This window comes from Aquarana catesbeiana, linkage group LG10, assembly GCF_042186555.1.
Source record: "Aquarana catesbeiana isolate 2022-GZ linkage group LG10, ASM4218655v1, whole genome shotgun sequence".
NCBI lineage: Eukaryota > Metazoa > Chordata > Amphibia > Anura > Ranidae > Aquarana > Aquarana catesbeiana.
The window spans coordinates 260356773-260380448 of record NC_133333.1 but is presented as its reverse complement, the minus strand read 5'-3'; the positions used below and the strand labels follow the sequence as shown (position 1 = coordinate 260380448).

Here is a 23676-nt window from a genome sequence, read left to right as displayed (position 1 = left end):
TGATGAGTGTTCATTGGCTCCTGTGACATGTGCCCTGATCCACATCCTGCTCTTTTGTATTTGACCCGGCTTACTCCTTGACCCTGCTGTATCAAGATCTCCTGTTGCTGACCTTGGGTTGTGTCTTGACATTGTCCTTAGCCTGCTATTTTGGTACTTCTGCTGCTCATCTGAAATTGACCCAAGTTTGGCTTCTGACCCTGCTCCTGTCTTTTGATTTGGCACCTCTGCTTCTTGGTTGCTGTGAACTGTGGCTCGCTTTGACCAAGGCTTTGCTTCCTGAAACTGGGAGTTCCTGTGCTCCACCATTCTGCACAAGTTCAATTCTGAGCATCCCAGCAGTATCCAAACGGTCATCTGACCACCCACTGTGTCAGGGCCCTCCACATGTACCCTATCCCCCTTCACCAACTCCAGGGGATTATGGGACAGGAGGTGTAATGGAAGCTCTCTCGTCAGCTCAGCCCCAACCAAGTATGTGACAGTAGAACTGAGGTCAGGTACTGATGTTGGATCAGAAAACCTTTTGGCATTCCAATTTATCCCAAAAGTGTTCAGTAGAGTTGAGGTCGGGGATCTTAAGTTCCTCCACATCTTCTAGGAAGAAGTTCATACATGACTGTGGAATGTGTCTGTGGGAAATTGTACTCATTTTTAGAGCTCGGGCGTTCAGTAGGGTTGAAGTCAGGGCTCTGTACAGGACAATGAAGTTCCTCCAGGCCAAACTGGTCACACCATGTCTTTATAGAGCTGGCTTTGTACACAGGGGCACAGTCATGGTGAAACAGAAAAGGGTCTGCACCAAACTACTACCACAAATTTGGACAAATGTCTTTGTATGATGGAGTATTATCAGGACCCTTCACTGGGAACGGCTGAACTCCACCATTGGAGGGGTTCATATACTTGGTGTACAATATGGTGTACCAGTTTGGAGTGGGATGTCCCTATTACAATTATTGGTAGAGTTCTTAAATTATGAGCCTCCAAGAGCAAGACCGATGTTGGATGAGAAGACCTGGATCACCATTGTCATTTCAATTCATCCCAAAGGTGTTCAGTAGGGATGAGGTCAGGGCTCTGTACAGGACACCCGAGTTCCTCCACACCAAACTGGTCACACCATGTCTTAATGGAGCTGGCTTAGTACACAGGACACCGTTATGCTGGAACAGAAAAGCAATAGAAGATATTTCTCTATCTATTGATTTCAGGTTCAAAGGATGCATGGCCGGCTGGAACTATGGGTGGCACATTCATGCAAATTGTGTGGTTTTCAATATTGAGTAGTATGTGAATTATTTTGATCATGGGGAAGATTGGGACTGCTGCTATATTGAACACAAAGGTTAAAGTTGCCTGACCATTTGCAAGTGAGAACCCCTGGGACACCTGGAGAGACAAAAAAGGGACTGAGAGACTTTGATTGATGCTGTTCAGTTAGTTACAGTCAGTTAGGGGCATTAGTGATTAACTGAGATCTACGTGAGCAAGTTCCAGCCATTGTGGCACAGTGATGTACCATCTTAGCTACAACTGGATCTAAGTAGCATTCTTGGGTCTCACAGGGATGGCGTTATTAAGAATCAAGGAGTATGCTGTATAGGGGAACAAAGTGTTACTCTCTAGGGCAGCCTTTTCTCAACTGTTGAGGAACCTTTGAAATAACGTTCAGTTCTTTGGGAACCTCTGCTAAAACCATTGGTGGTCAGTGAGAAGAATGTCCCCTTTACATTTAATGGTCAGGTGGCCATCTCTACAGACAGCTACAAAGATCAATGGTGTCATGCAGCTGGTTCTGCCAAAACTATGCCCAGAACCCCATAAGAACCAACAGAGTCAGTCAGCCACAACTCAAGGAACCGCTAGCAACCTCTGGAGGAACCCTAAGATTCCACAGAACCCTGGTTAAGAACGTCTATTCTAGGGATTCGGGCTCCGGTCACTGCAGCCTGTGATATCTCATTGTGTTATCATACACCCCTAATGTATTTTCTTTCTCTGTTGCAGGTGAAAACCAGAGAAGATGGACAATCAGGATGTTTCATGTTCGATGTGACAGGAAAAAGCTTATTTAGCTGAGGAAACAAAGTCAGTGTCAGGGAGGAAATCTGGTGATGTGTACTACGCCATCTATGTTTGTGCTCATTATTGCATTGTCTATCTTTTCCCCTTCCCATTCCTTCCCGTCCCCTTTGCATTATCTTTGCAGAGAGTTTTCAGACTCCATGAAAGCCATCTTGGGGGGGGGTATAGCCACCCGGTTGTCAGAGGTGTCTAGTAAATTTAGTAGTAATCTGCCCAGATGTCATGTACCGGTATGAGTAGCGGAAGATGATGAGGGTGGCCTCCTGCACAATTCCCATCCAGCCACCCCTGGAAGTTGGGACAAGTACTGAGGCCAGAGGAGGAGAAGTGTAGAGTCAAGTTACAACCAAGCAGAATCATGAGCAGAGTCCAGGTCAGGGAAGGGTTGGCAATGTGTTGGCCGCAAAGTACAAAGTCAGCAGCCGACATGAGCAGGCAAGGGAAGTCCAGAGAAGAAACAGGCATAGCCGGGTCAGTAACAGGGTCTAGCAAGCTTTCAAGAACCCGGGTCGCAGGGTATAAGCTGAAGACCATCCAGCGATTATGTCATGCAGGCTTCAGGTTTAAATTGGCCACCAGGCACCAGGATCGGTGACAGGCACACCTGTGTGCCCATGTGTGCTCGGATGCCCGTGCATGCGTATACATGTGTGCACGTCCCTTCTGTTGCTGGAGGGGACTGAGACCCTATCCTTCGTTCTCTTCGTTATCTTCGTTCAATAAAACTTGGAAAAGACTAAAGTGACTGGAGGCCATGAAGGTTTGATGAGTTCAGGTCAGGTGTCAGTCACACAAAGTTCAGAGATCAGTAGTATGTAATGCAGAGTGCAGGGGTTAGGAGTAAGTAACACAGAGGTCAGTAGTATGTAATACAGAGTGCAGAGTTCAGTAGTATATAATGCAGAGTGGCAGGTGGCACTTGTAACCAATAAAGTCATTTGTAACATAAAGCTCAGAGTTTGGTAATATGTCACAGAGTGCAGAGGTCAGGAGTAAATGACGCAGAGTTTAGAGGTAGAGGTCAGTAATGCGTAAGTTTCAACTTTGTAAACTTCTTTTGTATATTATCTATTTTTTTTTTCCTTAGTCAAAGTGTATCTAACCCCTCAGCCAGACAATAAATATATATTTATTTTTCCTGAAAGACATTCCTTTTTGCTACTTCATTCTGCAGCAATTGCTGTAAAATCTGTATGATTCTACTAATAGGGTGACAATGCTGCCTTTGCATGCGCTGTGTGGAGCAAGTCATTGTCACCTTTCTATGAGCCTTACTAAAAGTCGTTGTGCCTATACACAGTGTGCTGAGGAATGTGCATAGGATCATGGGACTTGTAGTCCCAAATTGCTCCAGCCTTCACACACAAAGCTCCCTGTCACATGTGCCGAGCGCTGGGATCAGAAAAGCGTATAAAATACATTAGAAAGGCCCCAATATATGATAATCCAGCACAGCTACCAGACTAAACCCAGCAGTCTGATCTCAGAATCTATCCCTACTCTAGGCCTGTACCGGATCTTGAAGTATTCTTTGTAAGCAAATCTTGAAGACTGCAGCACCCTATCATGTATCACTTTTCTATTGAATTCTTGCAGCAAGGAAGAGTGGAATTGCTCTCACTGGGTGCGGTGGATGCTTTACACCTTACAGGGAGTATGACACCGTTCAGACCGAAGGAGCTCACAATCTAATACCCCTACTACATACATTATTATTATTATTATTCAGGATTTATATAGCGCCAACAGTTTACGCAGCGCTTTACAATATAAAAGGGAGACAATACAGTTATAATACAATACAATAGGATTAAGAAGGCCCTGCTCAGAAGAGCTTACAATCTAATACATGGGGGGGGGGTTACAAAATATGGACAATCTGGGTGGATGACAATTAACTGATCAAAGAAGGAGAAGACGTGAAGATTTGTCTCTTCCCTGAAAGGTCAGTAAAAATCAGGAGATTTTGGTATAATGTCACCCTTGTGGTTGAGGGCGCAGGGGGTGCGGGGGGGGGGGTACTTTAAGAAGTTCTTGAGGGTTACAAAATCTCCTTTTAATTACACTGGAACTGTTCAGGTACCAAAAATGGCCTCTGATGATCCCTATTATTTAAAGAGGAACTTCAGTTCCTATCCCTTTACTTTTCTCTCAACCCCACCCCCCATACATGCACTTCGGCACCACCATCATTGTAAGCCTGGTACCCGCAAATAGACACCCCAACCTGCAAAAAAATCATTTCAGGGAGGTTGTGCTCTGTGCCAACAACCCCCCCCCCCCCCCATTCATAATAAAATACTATAATAAAATAATACTGTGCCCATCTGCAGCCACTCGCAAGTGCAGCACGATCTCCCGGGTGAGCCTGCACTGCCACTCAGCTTGGAGCAGGGCCGGACTGGCCTACCGGGATACAGAGAAATTTCCCGGTAGGCCGCCTGCCCTAGGGCCGCTTTGAGCTGCGGCTGCAGCGCCGGCCGGGGCCGATCCAAATGCAGAGTCCTCCTCTCCCTCCGTTTGTGTAATCACAAATAGCGGGTGTCTCCCGCTGTGTCATGCAGCTGCAGTCTTAACTGTTCGGCGGCCGTCCACTGTAACAAAGCCCCGCCTCCTCGTCCGTGATAGACGGTCAACTGAACACTGATACAAAGCTGGGAAATTGAATCAGTGTTCTGTCGCTCACGGACGAGGAGGCGGGGCTTTGTTACAGTGGACGGCCGCCGAACAGTTAAGACTGCAGCTGCATGACACAGCGGGAGACACCTGCTGTTTGTGATTACACAAATGGAGGGAGAGAAGGGCTCTGCATTTGGATCGGTCCTGAGCGCCGCTGCAGCCGCAGCTCAAATCGGCCCCAGGGCAGGCGGCCTACTGGGAAATTTCTCGGTATCCCGGTAGACCAGTCCAGCCCTGCTCCAGGCTGAGTGGCAGTGCAGGCTCACCCGGGAGACCTTGCAGCACTCGTGGGTGTCCGTGAGCCCACCATCAAATGCGGGAGTATCCCGTGAGTCACGGGAGACTTGAGATGTCTGCGCAAAGATGGGCCAAAGGGGTGGTAAGCATGCGCAGACATGGTGAGGTTTGGGGCTTCCATATTTATCCATCATCGGGCATGCGCAGGAATCCACATGCATTAAAGCCCTGTGGCATATCATCTCTTCACCGATTCACGCAGAATCGGGGGGGGGGGGACAAACGTCATACTTGTCTAGATAAGAAAGGCGAAGATGCTGCATTGCGGTACAAAAACATTATTAAATAAAACAATAATAATAATAATATTATCTAAATGTAAGAAATGACCCAAATTAGGAAAAAAACAATATATTTTTTTTAAATTTAGCTGTATATTTCCTGCTACTACCATAACCTACCACCAAAGAACAACCCCAAATAAATTCTCCTGCTTTTGACAATCTCAGCGATACCCCATATGTGGATGTTATGTGTTGTTTGTAGCCGGAGTACAGAAACAATAGAGCGCATTTTGCTTTTTTTTTTTAATTCTACCTAAAACACGCTGATACTAACACGAATAGAAAAAAAAAATCATGCCCAAAAACATAATGGCCCTGACCTTTGACCCTGACCCTTGACTTTTGACCCTAACCTTTCTATCTCTGCAAGGAGAGAAAAAGGCACAATGTATTTCTCTCCTCCATTCACAGAGCGAGAAAACACAGGGGGGCGGGCTTCACTTTGACTGATCACTGTGGTAACCAATCAGAGGCTATCACAGCAATCAGGTGACCCAGAATCGGCCGTTCCCGGGGCCCAAATGTTAGAACAGGGCCTGGGGGGACCCCGGTCTCTGTGCTGGGAGGGCGCAATGCGGTGCGATCCCAGCACAAAGGAATATACACAAATATGCGACCCCCGTGGGAAAAAAGCCCCTCCCAGTGGAGCTGCACGCTCGGCGCCAAGGGGTTAACTATGTCACTTTTCGTAGGCTTGGCACCCGCTGAGCATTCAAGTGAATGGGGCTGCCCTGCATGCGTCCCACAACCACATTGTGCATTGCGCACAATTGCTAGTGTGGGGTTCAAGGGGTTAAAGCAAGCAGTGAGGAGGCGCTACACCGCCTCCTCACCACCTCTTATATGCTCTCTGAAAGGCGACGGATCCCTCTTCATAGACCAAAGCAAGTGTGAATGAGCCCTTAGGCCAGTGATGGCGAAACCTTGGCACCCCAGATGTTTTGGAACTACATTTCCCATGATGCTCATGAACTCTGCAGTGTAGTGGAGCATCGTAGGAAATGCAGTTCCAAAACATCTGGGGTGCCAAGGTTTCGCCGTCACTGTCTAGGGGTGATGGTCTGCTTTACTTTTTTTGCACACAAATAAAATTAACAGTAAAAAAAAAAATAAAAAAAAATATTAAAAGTGACATAATACAAATATGGCAATCAAAAATCACAAATACAAATAATACTTAAACAAATAAACTAAACAACCCTAAATATTAAATATACACCCCCTATAAAATATATGTATGTAGAATTTTTTTCTTTTTTTTAAGCAAAATTCTATAGTAAAGTAGAAGCTCCATAAAGGAAACTGAGAGTTTCGGCTTTAGAATATCTTTGTCGGAAGTCTCTCATCCCTACTGAGGAGGAATCAGCACACTGAGTGACTCTACAAACTCCATGCAGATGTGTGTGTGGTGGGATCAGGCTCAGTGCTCTCAGACATGAGTGCCTATCAGGTTTTTGCAGCTACTTGATGTTACACAATTTGTCACAAGGGAGGAGTTGCTGGTTACAATGTAACAGTTCTTGTCTTCTGTTATCAGTCCCTCTTCTAAGCCTCCTCCATCCCACCCCTTGTAAGTCTCAGGCTGCCCTCCCTTTCCCCCACTCTTGGCCTCCGCTCCCCATGGCTATTGGCTCATCCAGCAAAGTCTCATTCTTCTCCCTTCTGTTCAAAGGAAGGCTTTGGATCCCTTCCAGAAAGGAACTACACTCGGTCAGCTGAGCTTTGGATCAGGCCCCTTCTCATGCAACTTTGTTTTCTGTCTGAGCCACCAAGTAAAAAGTTCTGCAGCCCCTCCGGAGAAGTGGACGTGTCCTCTAAACCCCATTCAGGTAAGCCAGGGCTTGCCTTATGGATTTAATGGAAATGTTTTATTTTTATTGAATTTGGAAAGAGAAAGGAATGTCCTACAGCAGCAAAGAGTCATGTGAGGGTTTAATGAGAAGCTGAGAGTTGAAGCCCCAACATGAAAACTGGATGAGAAGGGGGAGTGTGGCCCTAGAAGGAGGAGTGTGGCCCTAGGGCAATACCAACTATTATAACAGGCTACCGTTAAAGGGGGGTGTGGGGGTGGACCTACAGGGTACGTTCAAAGAGAAGGGGGAGTCTGGACCGAGGGTGGTACCGTGTACTGTCAAAGAGAAGGGGGAGTTTGGACCTAGGGTGGTACTGGGTACTGTCAAAGAGAAGGGGGAGTTTGGATCTAGGGTGGTACTGGGTACTGTGAAAGAGAAGGGGGAGTTTGGATCTAGGATGGTACTGGGTACTGTCAAAGAGAAGGGGGAATTTGGACTGAGGGTTGTACTGGGTCCTATCAAAGAGAAGGGGGAGTTTGGACCTAGGGTGGTGCTGGGTACTGTCAAAGAGAAGGGGGAGTCTGGACCGAGGGTGGTACTGGGTACTGTCAAAGAGGAGGGGGAGTTTGGACCTAGGCTGGTACTGGGTACTGTCAAAAAGAAGGGGGAGTTTGGACTGAGGGTGGTACTGGGTCCTATCAAAGAGAAGGGGGGGTTTGGACCTATGGTGGTACTGAGTCCTATCAAAGAGGAGGGGGAGTTTGGACCTAGGGTGGTTCTGGTTACTGTCAAAGAGAAGGGGGAGTTTGGACCTAGGGTGGTACTGAGTACTGTCAAAGAGAAAAAGAGAAGGTGGAGTTTGAACCTAGGGTGGTACTGGGTACTGTCAAAGAGACGGGGGAGTTTGGACAAAGGGTGGTACTGGGTACTTTCAAAGAGAAGGGGAGTTCGGACCTAGGGTGTTAATGGGTAATGTCAAAGAGAAGGGGGAGTTTGGGCCTATGGTGGCACTGGGTACTTTCGAAGAGAAGGGGAGTTCATACCTAGGGTGTTACTGGGTACTGTCAAAGAGAAGGGGGGATTTGGACCTAGAGCAGTAACAGGTTCTGTCAAAGAGAAGGGGAGTTTGGACCTAGGGTGGTACTGGGTACTGTCAAAGAGAAGGGGGGGGTGGATCTAGGGTGGTTCTTGGTACTTTCAAAGAGGAAGGGAGCTAAGGGAAGCTGTCTGGTATTGAAGTACAATGTGCAGAGAGCAAGACTTCCAGCAAAGCCCCCTGGGAAATGTGTGGTAGGATCAGATATTATGGGGGGGGGGACATCTCTGGTAACTCCCTGTAAGGTGCTGGTGATCACATGAAAAATTAAAGTGGAAAGTAAAGAAGATTCAGGAATTTGACTTCTGAAAATGAGTCCTATGAGGGGTCCCGGAGTGCCTGAACTCAGGCCCATGGCTATGGTGGCTTTTGGGTCTCAGCGCCTTGGCACGTTTCGGTTGGCACTCCCTGGTGCTGTGTGTGGGCCTCCATGACCAAGGTCAGGCACACACATTGCAGGGGGCATGGCAGTTCAGTTACTTTTGAGCAAGAAGTCAATATTTGTATACAGAGGGTTTCAGTAGAGGCGATTCCTGGTGAACTTTGGGTTAATGTGCGCAGGCACCTTGTGGCACCTGTTTGTAAAGCAGAACAGAAAGTTGGTGGGATATATTAGGCAGCAAGTAAACATGTTGTCCCTGAAGTTGATGTGTTGAAAGCAGAAAAAAAATGGGCAAGTGTAAGGCTTTGAGGGACTTTGACAAGAGCCAAATTGTAATGTCTAGAGTCGAGACCATCCTTTTTCAACCAGGGTGCTTTGAAGTTTCTTCAGGGGCGTCTTGGCAAAATGCCTAAAAATTGCCCAAAATTGTATACAAGCCAGCAGGTGGATCAAGCCTGCCTTTTAGTTACACGAAACCACAGGTTTTCATTGTGCACCATTTTAACCTTCCAGCCACCGGCGTCCTAACAACCAGTGATGTCATCAGTGTTGATAAGAAGGGTGTTGATCGCCCTTGTTTGACCCTCCCTTGCCCCTCTCTGTCAACACTGGGGTCACATTAGCTGAGTGATGAAGAGAAACCGAGGGAGAGGAGAAACACTGGAATACTAGTCAGTATAGGTGTGTACAAGTGTATTTGCTTCAGAAGAATAAATCATCTCTAACATTGGGTGTCCTACCTGAGCCGATGCTGCCACATTATGTTAAACTATTAGAATCGTTTTTTACATTTGAAAATGGGGTGCCTTGAGACTGTCCGTAATTTTAACGGGTGCCTTAGCTGAAAAAAGGTTGAGAAACAATCATGGGTGGTCAAGGCTCGTTGATGGAGGTGGGGAGGGAAGGCTCATTGATGGAGGTGGGGAGGGAAGGCTCATTGATGGAGGTGGGGAGGGAAGGCTCATTGATGGAGGTGGAGGGAGGGAAGGCTCATTGATGGAGGTGGGGGGAGGGAAGGCTCATTGATGGAGGTGGGGGGAAGGCTCATTGATGGAGGTGGGGGGAGGGAAGGCTCATTGATGGAGGTGGGGGGAAGGCTCATTGATGGAGGTGGGGGGAGGGAAGGCTCATTGATGGAGGTGGGGGGAAGGCTCATTGATGGAGGTGGGGAGGGAAGGCTCATTGATGGAGGTGGGGGGGGGGAAGGCTCATTGATGGAGGTGGGGGGAAGGCTCATTGATGGAGGTGGGGAGGGAAGGCTCATTGATGGAGGTGGGGAGGGAAGGCTCATTGATGGAGGTGGGGGGAAGGCTCATTGATGGAGGTGGGGAGGGAAGGCTCATTGATGGAGGTGGGGGGAGGGAAGGCTCATTGATGGAGGTGGGGAGGGAAGGCTCATTGATGGGGATGGGGAGGGGAGCTCCATTGATGGAGTTGGGGAGGGAAGGCTCATTGATGGCGGTGGGGAGGGAAGACTCATTGATGGAGGTGGGGGGAGGGAAGGCTCATTGATGGAGGAAAGGCTAATTGAGGGAGGTAGGGAGGGAAGGCTCATTGAAGGAGGTGGGGAGGGGAGGCTCATTGATGGAGGTGGGGAGGGAAGGCTCATTGATGGAGGTGGCAAGGGAAGGCTCTTTGATGGAGGTGGGGAGGGAAGGCTCATTGATGGAGGTGGAGGGAGGGAAGGCACATTGATGGAGGTGTGAGGGAAGGCTCATTGATGGAGGTGGGGAGGGAAGGCTCATTGATGGAGGTGGGGAGGGGAGCTCCATTGATGGAGTTGGGGAGGGAAGGCTCATTGATGGAGGTGGGGGAGGGAAGGCTCATTGATGGAGGTGGGGGGAGGGAAGGCTCATTGATGGAGGTGGGGAAGGAAGGCACATTGATGGAGGTGGGAGGGAAGGCTCATTGATGGAGGTGGGGAGGAAAGGCTAATTGAGTGAGGTAGGGAGGGAAGGCTCATTGAAGGAGGTGGGGGGAGGCTCATTGATGGAGGTGGGGAGGGAAGGCTCATTGATGGAGGTGGGGAGGGAAGGCTCATTGATGGAGGTGGAGGGAGGGAAGGCACATTGATGGAGGTGGGAGGGAAGGCTCATTGATGGAGGTGGCAAGGGAAGGCTCATTGATGGAGGTGGGGAGGGAAGGCTCATTGATGGAGGTGGAGGGAGGGAAGGCACATTGATGGAGGTGGGAGGGAAGGCTCATTGATGGAGGTGGAGAGGGAAGGTTAATTGAGGGAGGTAGGGAGGGAAGGCTCATTGATGGAGGTGGGGAATGAAGGCTCATTGATGGAGGTGGGGGGAGGGAAGGCTCATTGATGGAGGTGGGGAGGGAAGGCTCATTGAAGGAGGTGGGGGGAGGCTCATTGATGGAGGTGGGGAGGGAAGGCTCATTGATGGAGGTGGCAAGGGAAGGCTCTTTGATGGAGGTGGAGGGAGGGAAGGCTCATTGATGGAGGTGGGGAGGGAAGGCTCATTGATGGAGGTGGGGAGGGGAGCTCCATTGATGGAGTTGGGGAGGGAAGGCTCATTGATGGAGGTCGGGGAGGGAAGGCTCATTGATGGAGGTGGGGGGAGGGAAGACTCATTGATGGAGGTGGGGAGGGAAGGCACATTGATGGAGGTGGGAGGGAAGGCTCATTGATGGAGGTGGGGAGGAAAGGCTAATTGAGGGAGGTAGGGAGGGAAGGCTCATTGAAGGAGGTGGGGGGAGGCTCATTGATGGAGGTGGGGAGGGAAGGCTCATTGATGGAGGTGGCAAGGGAGGGCTCATTGATGGAGGTGGAGGGAGGGAAGGCACATTGATGGAGGTGGGAGGGAAGGCTCATTGATGGAGGTGGAGAGGGAAGGTTAATTGAGGGAGGTAGGGAGGGAAGGCTCATTGATGGAGGTGGCAAGGGAAGGCTCATTGATGGAGGTGGGGAGGGAGGGCACATTGATGGAGGTGGGGAGGGAAGGCACATTGATGGAGGTGGGGAGGGAAGGCTAATTGAGGGAGGTAGGGAGGGAAGGCTCATTGATGGAGGTGGGGAGGGAAGGCTCACTGATGGAGATGTGAAGGGAAGGCTCATTGATGGAGGTGGGGGGAGGGAAGGCTCATTGATGGAGGTGGGGAGGGAAGGCTCATTGATGGAGGTGGGGAGGGAAGGCTCATTGATGGAGGTGGGGGGGAAGACTCATTGATAGAGGTGGGGAGGGAAGACTCATTGATGGAGGTGGGGAGGTAAGGCTCATTGATGGAGGTCGGGAGGGAAGGCTCACTGATGGAGGTGGGGAGGGAAGACCCATTGATGGAGGTGGGGAGGGAAGGCCCATTGATGGAGGTGGGGAGGGAAGACCCATTGATGGAGGTGGGGAGGGAAGGCTCATTGATGGAGATGGGGAGGGAAGGCTCATTGATGGAGGTGGGGAGGGAAGGCTCACTGATGGAGGTGCGGAGGGAAGGTTCATTGATGGAGGTGGGGAGGGAAGGCTGGCCTGTCTAGTCTCATCCAATAGAAGAGCTACTGGAGCTCAGATTGCTGGGATGCTGTATCTGATAGAAAGGTTTCAGAACATTCAGAGAATTGCAGGTTGTTGTGTATAGGGCTGTGTAGCCGCAGACCGGTCAGGGTGTCCATAGCCAAAGGTGACTACATTGGGCATGTGAGCATCAGAACTGGAGCACAGAGCAATGGAAGAAGGTGGCCTGGTCATGTGGATGGCCAGGTGGGTCACTTACCTGGGGAAGAGATGGCACCAGAAGAAGACAAGCTGGTGAAGGCCGTGTGATGCGTTGGACAATGTTCTGCCATTGATATGGATGGTACTTTGGCCTTTGTGGTCATAATGTTACAGCTGATGGGTGTATATTGTACATCAGTCCCAGGCTCCCAGCCCCCCATGGGTATACAGTGTAAGGTCCCTAACTCAAATTCATACATACAGTGGCCAATTTAACTCCAAGCATGTCTATGGGGTGTGGGAGGAAACCAGAGGTCACCTAGACAAGCACAGAGTGAATATACAAACTCCATGCAGGCAGTGTCCTGGTTGGGAGTCAAACCCCCAACTCCAGTTCTGCGAGGCAGAAGTGCCAACCACCCAGCCACTGTGCTGCCCACTAGAATCATTATTATCAATACAACCAAAAATGAATATTTCTTGTGTCATGTGATGTGTCATGTGATGTGTCATGTGATGTGTCTCTGTACAGACTGTTATGGCCGATGGCTCTAATGGCGGGATTAGTTATAACCTCCCTCACAATAATGATGACTATGTGTGTGTGTCCCGGGTCTTCACTCTCATGCCCCGTACACACGGTCGGATTTTCCAATGGAAAATGTGTGATAGGACCTTGTTGTCGGAAATTCCGACCGTGTGTGGGCTCCATCGGACATTTTCCATTGGATTTTCCGACACACAAAGTTTGGGAACAGGCTATAAAATTTTCCGACAACAAAATCCATTGTCGGAATTTCCGATCGTGTGTACACAAATCCGACGCACAAAGTGCCACGCATGCTCAGAATAAATAAAGAGATGAAAGCTATTGGCCACTGCCCCGTTTATAGTCCCGACGTACGTGTTTTACGTCACCGCGTTCAGAACGATCGGATTTTCCGACAACTTTGTGTGACCGTGTGTATGCAAAACAAGTTTGAGCCAACATCCGTCGGAAAAAATCCTAGGATTTTGTTGTCGGAATGTCTGATCAATGTCCGACCGTGTGTACGGGGCTTTTGACTGGATGTGTTGTCACATGTAGAACTGTTGTTTTGTCAGATAGTGCAATCAGCACCCTTGCTCAACAACTCAAAATCAATTTCAGGATAAGTCATCTATTGTTTGTTTTATGTCACACACATCCTGCTTACATCCGGTGGTAGAGGTGCCTGCACATACCTGCAGCTTTTTTGTTTCCCCCGGCTCTAATCCAGAGATACTTTTTCTTTTTCAAATTATAATTTTATTCAAACACAAAGAAGGGTACAACTCCATCACATTAATAACTAGGCAAACATATATAGCTCATCGGTGGTCGTAACTTCAAGTAGATCAATCTTTCACTGTTAAGGTAATAATGACGCCCATATATTCCAAAACAATCAATGCTACATGCCGAATAAGCCTTATCTGAAGTGAAATAAGAATAATCAGGGTTATCCCCTTCATTTTCCATTTTCAATACATAGAGAAGAAGAAAAGACAAAGAAGGAATCAGAAAATAGTGAATTAAAGAGAGAAGAGGCAAGGGGGAGTAGAAGAAGGGAAGAGGGGGGAGAGGAAAGAGCGAGGGCAGACAGGGAGAGGGTGGGGGGGGGGCTGTGCATATGAGAGGTACCTGGAAGAGGTATAGGCCCAGAAGAACGGCTAGTGTATAAAGCCGCTAGCATTTATTCGCTAGGATCGGTGAATCCCAGCCCCATACAGGGTCTGTTTATCACCTATTTATCTCTTCCCAGTAGTAGCTGGCCTTCATCAGAGTATATAAACATGTTCCATCTAGTCCAGGTTTTAGTGAATTGTTCATTGCGATTTCTAGCAGTCAGAATCAAATCTTCCATTTTTTTAATATCCTCCACCTTCCTGATCCATGCACCCACCGAAGGGGATCGTGTGGATTTCCACAGCAAAGGGATACACGCTTTAGCCGCATCCAGTAAGTGCCGTATCAGTGATTTTTTTATACACTTTACTCGATGAGTGAGCAGCGTGGAGCAGGAAGAAGGCCGGGTCACTTGAAATTTGGCGTTCCGTGAATTTCTGGATTGTAGACTGAACAGTCTTCCAGAACTGCTCCAGTAAGGGGCAGGTCCAGAAGATGTGGAGAATGGTACCCTGTTCCCTTTGACATCTCCAACACCTGTCTGAGGAGGATGGAAATATCCTATGTAATTTTGCAGGAGTATTGTACCACCTTGTCAACAACTTGTAGTTAGTTTCTTGCATTTTCGTGCAAATCGGGGATTTATATGTAAAATGTATAATATTCTGTTTTTGACGTGTCGTTAATATGCATTGCAAGTCTCGCTCAGAGATACTTTTTCATTGGAAGAGGGAGATGGGGTAAAAAACCCCGGGACTTTGAAGGTGCTTAGACCAAATAGTAGTTGGAGTAAAACAATATATACAAAATCTATCCATATAAAAGTTTTTTATTCAATTTATTACATGTTAACAAAAAAGTTTAAAAGTCTCTCAATATCCATATCTAATTTAACAGACATTTTTTTGTTTTTTTACCCCATCTCCCTTTTCCTTTGTGTATTTTCTCATGGGATGTGGTGCTAAGGTTGATTGTTCCTGCCCTCTTCATTTAAACCATATTTTTTCATTGGTCGGTGAGGATGTCCATCACATGAATGGACCAATACAGGAGTATGATGGAGTCGGCCAAAAATTGACTTTTCTATTACAAGTTGGCATTTATATGAAGAAGAACTTCTGCGGATTCTGTGCGTTGTTCTGAAGGCTCTCCCAGTCATTGGTCCAGAGAAATGATCCGGAGCTCCGCCTTTCCAGTGACCTCGCCAGCCGCACGCTCAGCGGCTCCGAAAGTATCGAGACAGCCAGAAAACCAGAGATCGGTGCTGGCACCTCACATCATTTGTCCTTTAAATCCTCCCTCCGGCCTCCAGGCTGTACCCGCTCCTCTCCTGGACTGAAATGTCTTCCTCTGATTTCACCGCACACTGTGAGCTTCTCACCATGTGCATTAGAAGCTGCAGCAAGTCAGATAGAGCCCCGCCCCAATTCCTGGCTGGGGGACATCCAGCATCAATAGGCGCTCAATCTGTGGCCCTCCAGCTGTTGCGGAACTACAAATCCCATGAAGCATTGCAAGCTGCTGACAGTTACAAGCATGATTTCCAAAGGCAGAGGCATGATGGGACTTGTAGTTCCGCAACAGCTGGAGGGTTAGGGTTAGGTGGAGCACCCATTTCCTCCCCAGCCTGACTGTCCCTGGCCCCGCCCCTTTTTATTCATTGAATCCCAACTCTTTCAATCATGGAGGCTCACCATCACATGTAGGCGTTGCCTATGCAAATTCAGCCTGCCTAGGAACGCCCACTCCTCCAAACTGACACCCACCCATCAAGGCATTTAGGCATTTTGATATTTGCATAACTCCTCCCACTGCTTGCATTAGGACTGAGGGCCCCGGAGAGGAGTAGTGAGGCCGGGGGCTGGGATGTTTTCAGGAAGCTATGTACAGCCCCCCTGCTGGCCCCTCCCACTGGCCGTGATCTGCCTGCATTGCATAGAGAAGCACAGAGACCCAGTGATGATGTCACTGGGTGTAAAATAAGGCATGTATAGCACCCTACTGGCCCCTCCCACCAGCTGTGGTCTGCCTTAATGCATAGAGAAGCACAAAGACCCAGTGATGAAATCACCAGCAATCAAATATGATATGTACTGAAAATGAAAAAGGTTTTATTTAATAATTAAACTATCATGTTAAAAAGAAGGGGGAGGGGAACCAGGGGGGGGGGGGGCAAAATAAAAGCATATTAAACTTCACCTTTAGGTTTTTATTACATAATGGATGGTGAAAACATTTTGTGTTTGTGGATATTTCACTGATGAGCTCTCGGTGTGCCAGGCTGTACCTCTCCCTGCAGTATACGCCGTGTATGGTGGGGATGTCTGTGTGTCAGAAGACGAGACACAGCCCAGATTTCACATTTTATAAGTGATTTTCCTTCCCTCCGCTGTGAGGATCGATCGTCCTTTATTGGTAAGAGAGATTGTAAAATAGGGGTATGTGGCACTACCTTTATCAGGGTACCTAATAAATATAAATAATCCATGCTCATATGTGCAGAGCGACAGTCACTCAGCCAAAAACCATGAATTTATGAGTGTAAGTATATACCTTTTAAAACTTAGTGAACCGTGCTAATGTTTGCAAACCCGTACCATACTCTTACATATATCTATGGTGTGATTAGCCATCCAAACCAGTATGGATAATATTAAATAAAATCAATAAACACCACCACCTATTACATAGAGAGGAATCTGTCCAATAGAAATCCCCCCTGCACCTAATGTGATATCCTGTCTCCAAGTGTCATTAATCAATACGTGCAGATAGTGATATATCATGTATCCAAATTCCGTGTTGATCCACTTTCCCATCCACAGTCAAAGTAAATGGATGGGGGACATAAGTCTTACATCAATTCATCAAGTGTTGCAGAAATAATGCAAAAAAAGGAAGTGATATAAAAAAACATATATAAAAAATATATATATATAAAATGAAAAATCTGCAAATATACTATATAGTCCCAGTATAGGCACAAAAATATATAGGCAAAAAATAGTGCATATAGTTCCAGCAAAAAACAAAGATCTGTGATTAGTGATTAGTGGGCCTCCAATGGAAGGAAGTATGGAGGATGCAGCAATCCTAACCAGGCCTAGTATGTTCAGCCCACTTGGTGGATGACCCCTCCACTGTGGCTTCTATTGGTGGATAAAACCTCCATTGTGGCTCCTATTGGTGGATGACCCCTCCATTGTGGCTCCTATTGGTGGATGACATCTCCATTGTGGCTTCTATTGGTGGATAACTCATCCATTGTGGCTCCTATTGGTGGATGACATCTCCATTGTGGCTTCTATTGGTGGATAACTCATCCATTGTGGCTCCTATTGGTGGATGACCCCTCCATGGTGGCTTCTATTGGTGGATAACTCATCCATTGTGGCTTCTAATGGTGGATGATCCCTCCTTGTGGCTCCTATTGGTGGATGACATCTCCATTGTGGCTTCTATTGGTGGATAACTCATCCATTGTGGCTTCTAATGGTGGATGATCCCTCCTTGTGGCTCCTATTGGTGGATGATCCCTCCTTGTGGCTCCTATTGGTGGATGACCCCTCCATTGTGGCTTCTATTGGTGGATAACTCATCCATTGTGGCTTCTAATGGTGGATGACCCCTCCATTGTGGCTTCTGAAGTAATAGCCTTACCCGGCCCTCATCAAACATCCGATCAGGGGGAGGGGGAGGGATGTTACCTCTGCCAGTCACTATTATACCCACAGCAGGCTGAAGGTGGAAACATTAAAGTAGAACTCCGGGATTTTTTTTCCATGCACTGGGGCACTGCACGGGTAAACTGCTCATTTTTTCGTCTAGGGGCGAGGAGAGCGGTGATATACTCGCCTAATCCACCAATCCTCCGAGCACAAGACTGGTTCCTGCCCCTCCTGCCCCCACCCCCTGCAGTCTCGTGCGGTGGACTGTTGCTGACTTCATACCGGGCTCTGGACATGAGGACTGCAGGAACAGTCCATCACTGGACGCGGGGGAGTGCTGTTTTTCCTGAGGATCGAAGGATCGGGTAAGTATAGCCTTTCTATGCGCCAGGGAGCAAAACGAGCCGGCACAACCCCACTGCAGGGGACAGAAATTCCTGGAGTTCTGCTTTAAGGTGGCCATAAATAAAGAATCTGTGCTGCACCTTCTGTCTGCCCAACCAGTAAAACTGGAATCGTTGCCAACATTATTAAAAGTAGATGATAAATCCGGGATTTGTTTTCTGTCCCGGAAGAGGAGACCTTAGAAACTTTGTAACCTGAAGGATGTCTGGTGGCTCCAGCTAAGGTCTTCTTCTGGGACAGAAAACAAATCTCAAATTTATCATCTATTTACTATTTATAACGGAATAATTATATAATTATATAATTACAATAATATAGTTTATAATGAATCCCTGCTAATACTTAGGGATGAGCAGCGAGGACTGGATTTCACTCTCATTTTGCTTATTAAAAATTTTGTTGAACCGAGCCTCAGATATCTCCAGATGCTCTGCTAGGGTGGAGGGGAGGACAGGGTGAATGCAGCCAGGTGGAGGGGAGGACAGGGTGAATGCAGCCAGGTGGAGGGGAGGACAGGGTGGGAGCAGCCAGGTGGAGGGGAGGACAGGGTAGAAGCAGCCAGGTGGAGGGGAGGACAGGGTAGATGCAGCCAGGTGGAGGGGAGGACAGGGTGAATGCAGCCAGGTGGAGGGGAGGACAGGGTGAGAGCAGCCAGGTGGAGGGGAGGACAGGGTAGAAGCAGCCAGGTGGAGGGGAGGACAGGGTAGATGCAGCCAGGTGGAGGGGAGGACAGGGTAGATGCAGCCAGGTGGAGGGGAGGACAGGGTGAATGCAGCCAGGTGGAGGGGAGGACAGGGTGGGAGCAGCCAGGTGGAGGGGAGGACAGGGTAGAAGCAGCCAGGTGGAGGGGAGGACAGGGTAGATGCAGCCAGGTGGAGGGGAGGACAGGGTGAATGCAGCCAGGTGGAGGGGAGGACAGGGTGAATGCAGCCAGGTGGAGGGGAGGACAGGGTGGGAGCAGCCAGGTGGAGGGGAGGACAGGGTAGAAGCAGCCAGGTGGAGGGGAGGACAGGGTAGATGCAGCCAGGTGGAGGGGAGGACAGGGTGAATGCAGCCAGGTGGAGGGGAGGACAGGGTGAGAGCAGCCAGGTGGAGGGGAGGACAGGGTAGAAGCAGCCAGGTGGAGGGGAGGACAGGGTAGATGCAGCCAGGTGGAGGGGAGGACAGGGTAGATGCAGCCAGGTGGAGGGGAGGACAGGGTGAATGCAGCCAGGTGGAGGGGAGGACAGGGTGGGAGCAGCCAGGTGGAGGGGAGGACAGGGTAGAAGCAGCCAGGTGGAGGGGAGGACAGGGTAGATGCAGCCAGGTGGAGGGGAGGACAGGGTAGGAGCAGCCAGGTGGAGGGGAGGACAGGGTGGGAGCAGCCAGGTGGAGGGGAGGACAGGGTAGGAGCAGCCAGGCGGAGGGGAGGACAGGGTGGAAGCAGCCAGGTGGAGGGGGGGACAGGGTAGATGCAGCCAGGTGGAGGGGAGGACAGGGTAGGAGCAGCCAGGTGGAGGGTGGGCAGGGTGGATGCAGCCAGGTGGAGGGGAGGACAGGGTGGGAGCAGCCAGGTGGAGGGGAGGACAGGGTAGAAGCAGCCAGGTGGAGGGGAGGACAGGGTAGATGCAGCCTCTTCTCCTCTCCCCTCCTCCCACTCGGCATGTTGGGGGCTGCAGTGCACTCTCAGGGAATCGTCCTGGGCCTGCTGGTATTTTAACAAAGGGGCTCCCAGATCCCAGCCCCCACCCTATGTGAATGAGTATGGGGTACATTGTACCCCATACCCATTCACCTAAAAAAAAGTGTCAAAAATAAACACTCTTCTCCCTCTTCTGACGACGTCTTCTGCCTCTGCTGGGTTTTCTCCGCTGTCTTCTCGCTCTTTTGCCGGGACTTCTCACTGTGTTCTTCTTCCGATGTTGACGTGAAACTCTCTCCCGCTCTTATGCTAGGTGCAGGGTGCGCCACTACTTATATTGGCATGGGACGGGGTCACCGGCTGACTTTATATGGAGACCCAGCCTCATACCAATATAAGTAGTGGCACACCGCGCACCTAGAATTAGAGCGGGAGAGAGTGTCGCATCAACATCGGAAGAAGAACAGAGCGAGAAGACCTGGCAAAAGAGCGAGAAGACAGCAGAGAAGACCCAGCAGAGGCAGAAGACAGAGAACAGAGGGAGAAGAACCGGAGAGGGCTAGAAGACCCGGCAGAGGCAGAAGACATCGCCAGAAGAGGCAGAAGAGCCGGAGAGGGGAGAGGAAGTCAGAAGAGATGCCGGAGCGTTAATAAATTACTTAAAAAAACCTGTGTACTGTGTATATTTTTGACACTTTTTTTTAGGTTAATGGGTATGGGGTACAATGTACCCCATACTCACCATTCACATAGGGTGGGGCCTCCCCCTGCCCCAAAGCACCCACCCCACCATTGTGAGGGCGTGTGGCCTGGTATAGTTCAGGAGGGGGGGTGGTGCTCACTCGTCCCCACCCCCTTTTCTGACCTGCCGAGCTGTGTGCTCGGATAAGGGTCTGACATGGATTTGGGGAGCCCCCCCCATGCAGTTTTTTCGACGTGGGGGTTCCCTTTAAAATCCATACCAGACCGAAGGGCCTGGTATGCTCTTGGAGGGGGAACCCATGCCGTTTTCTTTTTTACATTTTGCGTGGAGTTCCCCCTAAAGATTCAGTGCCTGGTATTGTCGGGGATCAAAGTTCATTGAAGTCGGACGCATGTCGCAGAGCAAAGTCAGATCCACAGTTGTACGACTGTCGTGTCATACCAATGTGAAAGGGGCCTTAGTAGTGGTGTAGTGATTTCCAGCTTCCACAGGTATACAATACACAGTATCTCACTAAAGTGTGTAGACTCGATTTTTGTAAATATTTGTGTAAATCTTTTCTTCTATCTTTTCATGTGACAACACTGAAGAAATGACACTTGTCTACAATGTAAAGTAGTGAGTGTACAGCTTGTATAACTGTAAATTTGCTGTCCCCTCAAAAATGTTGGATAAATGTAACGTGTAAAAAAATATCCATAGTGGGAATTCAACTTTTACAGAAAAGCTGGAATATAGTTCTAATAAAGTTTTGGTTGTACAACTTCTCATACATTCTCTGATATTATTTATAATAAATGTGATACTGTTGAGATGTTACATTTGTATCTCTGTATTGTCTCATTGGATTAGTGTATCTTCCTCTGTATTGTTGTATATGGTCTCATTAGATTGTTTATGGTCTCATTGGATTGTATATGGTCTCATTGGATTGTATATGGTCTCATTGGATTGTATATGGTCTCATTGGATTGTACATGGTCTCATTGGATTGTATATGGTCTCATTGGATTGTACATGGTCTCATTGGATTGTACATGGTCTCATTGGATTGTATATGGTCTCATTGGATGTTGTATCTTCCTTGGCCAGCTTGGCTCGGTGTGGAGATGGAGTCCCAGGAAACCCCGGCAGTCCATTACAGCCGATGGACGGAACAAAGTCAGGATGAAGTCAGCGTCAGCACATCGAACACCGAAACCCCGGCCTGGAAGAGGTAATGGGAGCCGAGTTGGGTGTAGACTGTCACTGCCATTGCTGACCTACATCTAAAAAATACCATCTGCCTGGCTGTGTCCAGAGTCCCCCCACCTGGAGCAATCCCGTACCCGACGAAGCCAGACTAGATCAGGGTCAGTGACTCATCAACCATCCAAGCCATAGATCAGTGTGACAGCCAGGCATGGAGCATTTTCAGAAGGAGAGGTCAGCCTGCAGACTGGAGATTCTTCTTCTGTAGATAGAACTTCTCCTGGAAACTTTACTATAATGACACATGTGGTGTAAAGGAGGAAAATATAGACAATGCCACTTCTGATACACTTCTGAAAATACCGTATGCCTGGCTTCCATGCTGAGTCACAACCTAATGCAGCTTGCTATTTATTATTACATCATGAAATCCCCCCTGCCCCCCCCAATCCCCACCTTCAGTCTTGCACAGGTGTACCGCCTCCTCTCCTGGACAGAAATGGCTTCCTCTGATGTCGCCGCACACTGTGAGCTTCTCACCATGTGCATTAGAAGCTGTAGCAAGTCAGATAGAGCTGGAATCACTCTTGTCAGTGAGAGGGGAGCACCCAGTATGCCCCCCCCCACTGCACATAAAGCCAGTGCCTGGGGCAGGTTCCCCCTCTGCCCCCCCATGAATGTGAGTATGTGGCAGAGAAGTTAGTATGATGCTGAGGACTTTGGCTTATAAAATCCATTCCATGTATATACAGAGTGTGACTTTTCCTTCCCCCCTCCCCACTGCACATACAGCCAGTGCCCGGGGCAGGTTCCCCTCTGCCCCTCCCCCCCCACTGCACATACAGCCAGTGCCCGGGGCAGGTTCCCCCTCTGCCCCCCCCCCACTGCACATACAGCCAGTGCCCGGGGCAGGTACCCTCCTCCCCCCCCCCACTTCACATGCAGCCAGTGCCCAGGACAGGTTCCCCCTCTGCCCCCCCCCCCACTACACATACAGCCAGTGCCCGGGGCAGGTTCCCCCTCTGCCCCCCCCACTTCACATACAACCAGTGCCCGGGGCAGGTTCCCCCTCTGCCCCCCCCACTTCACATACAGCCAGTGCCCGGGGCAGGTTCTCCCTCTGCCCCCCCACTGCACATACAGCCAGTGCCCAGGGCAGGTTCCCCCTCTGCCCCCCCTCCACTGCACATACAGCCAGTGCCCAGGGCAGGTTCCCCCTCTGCCCCCCCCTTCACTGAACATACAGCTAGTGCCCGGGGCAGGTTCCCCCTCTGCCCCCCCCACTTCGCATACAGCCAGTTCCCGGGGCAGGTTTCCCCCTCTGCCCCCCCCCTCCACTGCACATACAGCCAGTGCCCGGGGCAGGTTCCCCCTCTGCGCCCCCCCCCCCCCCCCGAATGTGAATATGTGGCAGAGAAGTTAGTATGATGCCAAGGACTTTGGCTTATAAAATGCATTCCATGTATATACAGAGTGTGACTTTTCCTTCCCCCCTCCACAAGTGACGTCTCATTTCTTCCCCCCCCCAGAGTCTACAACACCCTGTGTACCGGGAGGATTGGGATCCTTATGAAAGTCCTGGCAGGACTGGCCTTGTTCTGGATTATATTCATCATCGGTTATGTCACGGGTTACTATGTACACAAGTGTAAGAAAGGGTAACAGGAAACCAGCCAATGGAAACAACGCTTTATGAAGATGACAATGGCGCCCTCTATGGGAAGACATAGGGAAACCTATGACCTGCTCACCTGTGAAGGGCGAGAAAATGACACATTTATCAGAACATTCAGAATGGATTTTAAAAAGAAAAAAAAAAATCAGCTTATAAAATGACGGATTATTTTCACCCCGGTAACAGAAGACTGGAGGGAAGGGTCTGGAGGGAGGGGTCTGGAGGGAAGGGTCTGGAGGGAGGGGTCTGGAGGGAAGGGTCTGGAGGGAGGGGTCTGGAGGGAGGGGTCTGGAGGGAGGAGTCTGGAGAGAAGGGTCTGGAGGGAGGGGTCTGGAGGGAAGGGTCTGGAGGGAGGGGTCTGGAGGGAAGGGTCTGGAGGGAAGGGTCTGGAGGGAGGGGTCTGGAGGGAAGGGTCTGGAGGGAGGGGTCTGGAGAGAAGGGTCTGGAGGGAGGGGTCTGGAGGGAAGGGTCAGGAGGGAGGGGT

The 23676-nt window shown here is 49.4% G+C and overlaps 1 protein-coding gene across 1 annotated transcript; it reads left to right on the top strand.

Annotated features, from left to right (window-relative positions):
- Positions 1–6879: 6879 nt before the first annotated feature.
- On the top strand, positions 6880–23414 carry SMIM1 (small integral membrane protein 1 (Vel blood group)). Its single transcript, XM_073601397.1, has 3 exons — positions 6880–7177; positions 21419–21542; positions 23047–23414. The coding sequence occupies exons 1-3, from the start codon at positions 7090–7092 to the stop codon at positions 23177–23179; spliced, it is 345 nt and encodes a 114-aa protein (XP_073457498.1). The 5' UTR covers positions 6880–7089; the 3' UTR covers positions 23180–23414.
- The last annotated feature ends 262 nt before the right edge of the window (positions 23415–23676 follow it).

Excerpts from the sequence above, each read along its gene's own strand:
- SMIM1 (XM_073601397.1), top strand. The coding sequence starts at position 7,090 with ATGCAACTTTGTTTTCTGTCTGAGCCACCAAGTAAAAAGTTCTGCAGC. Across the intron at positions 7,178-21,418 it reads GTCCTCTAAACCCCATTCAG|CTTGGCTCGGTGTGGAGATG; the intron begins GTAAGCCAGGGC and ends TTCCTTGGCCAG. Across the intron at positions 21,543-23,046 it reads GAAACCCCGGCCTGGAAGAG|AGTCTACAACACCCTGTGTA; the intron begins GTAATGGGAGCC and ends TCCCCCCCCCAG.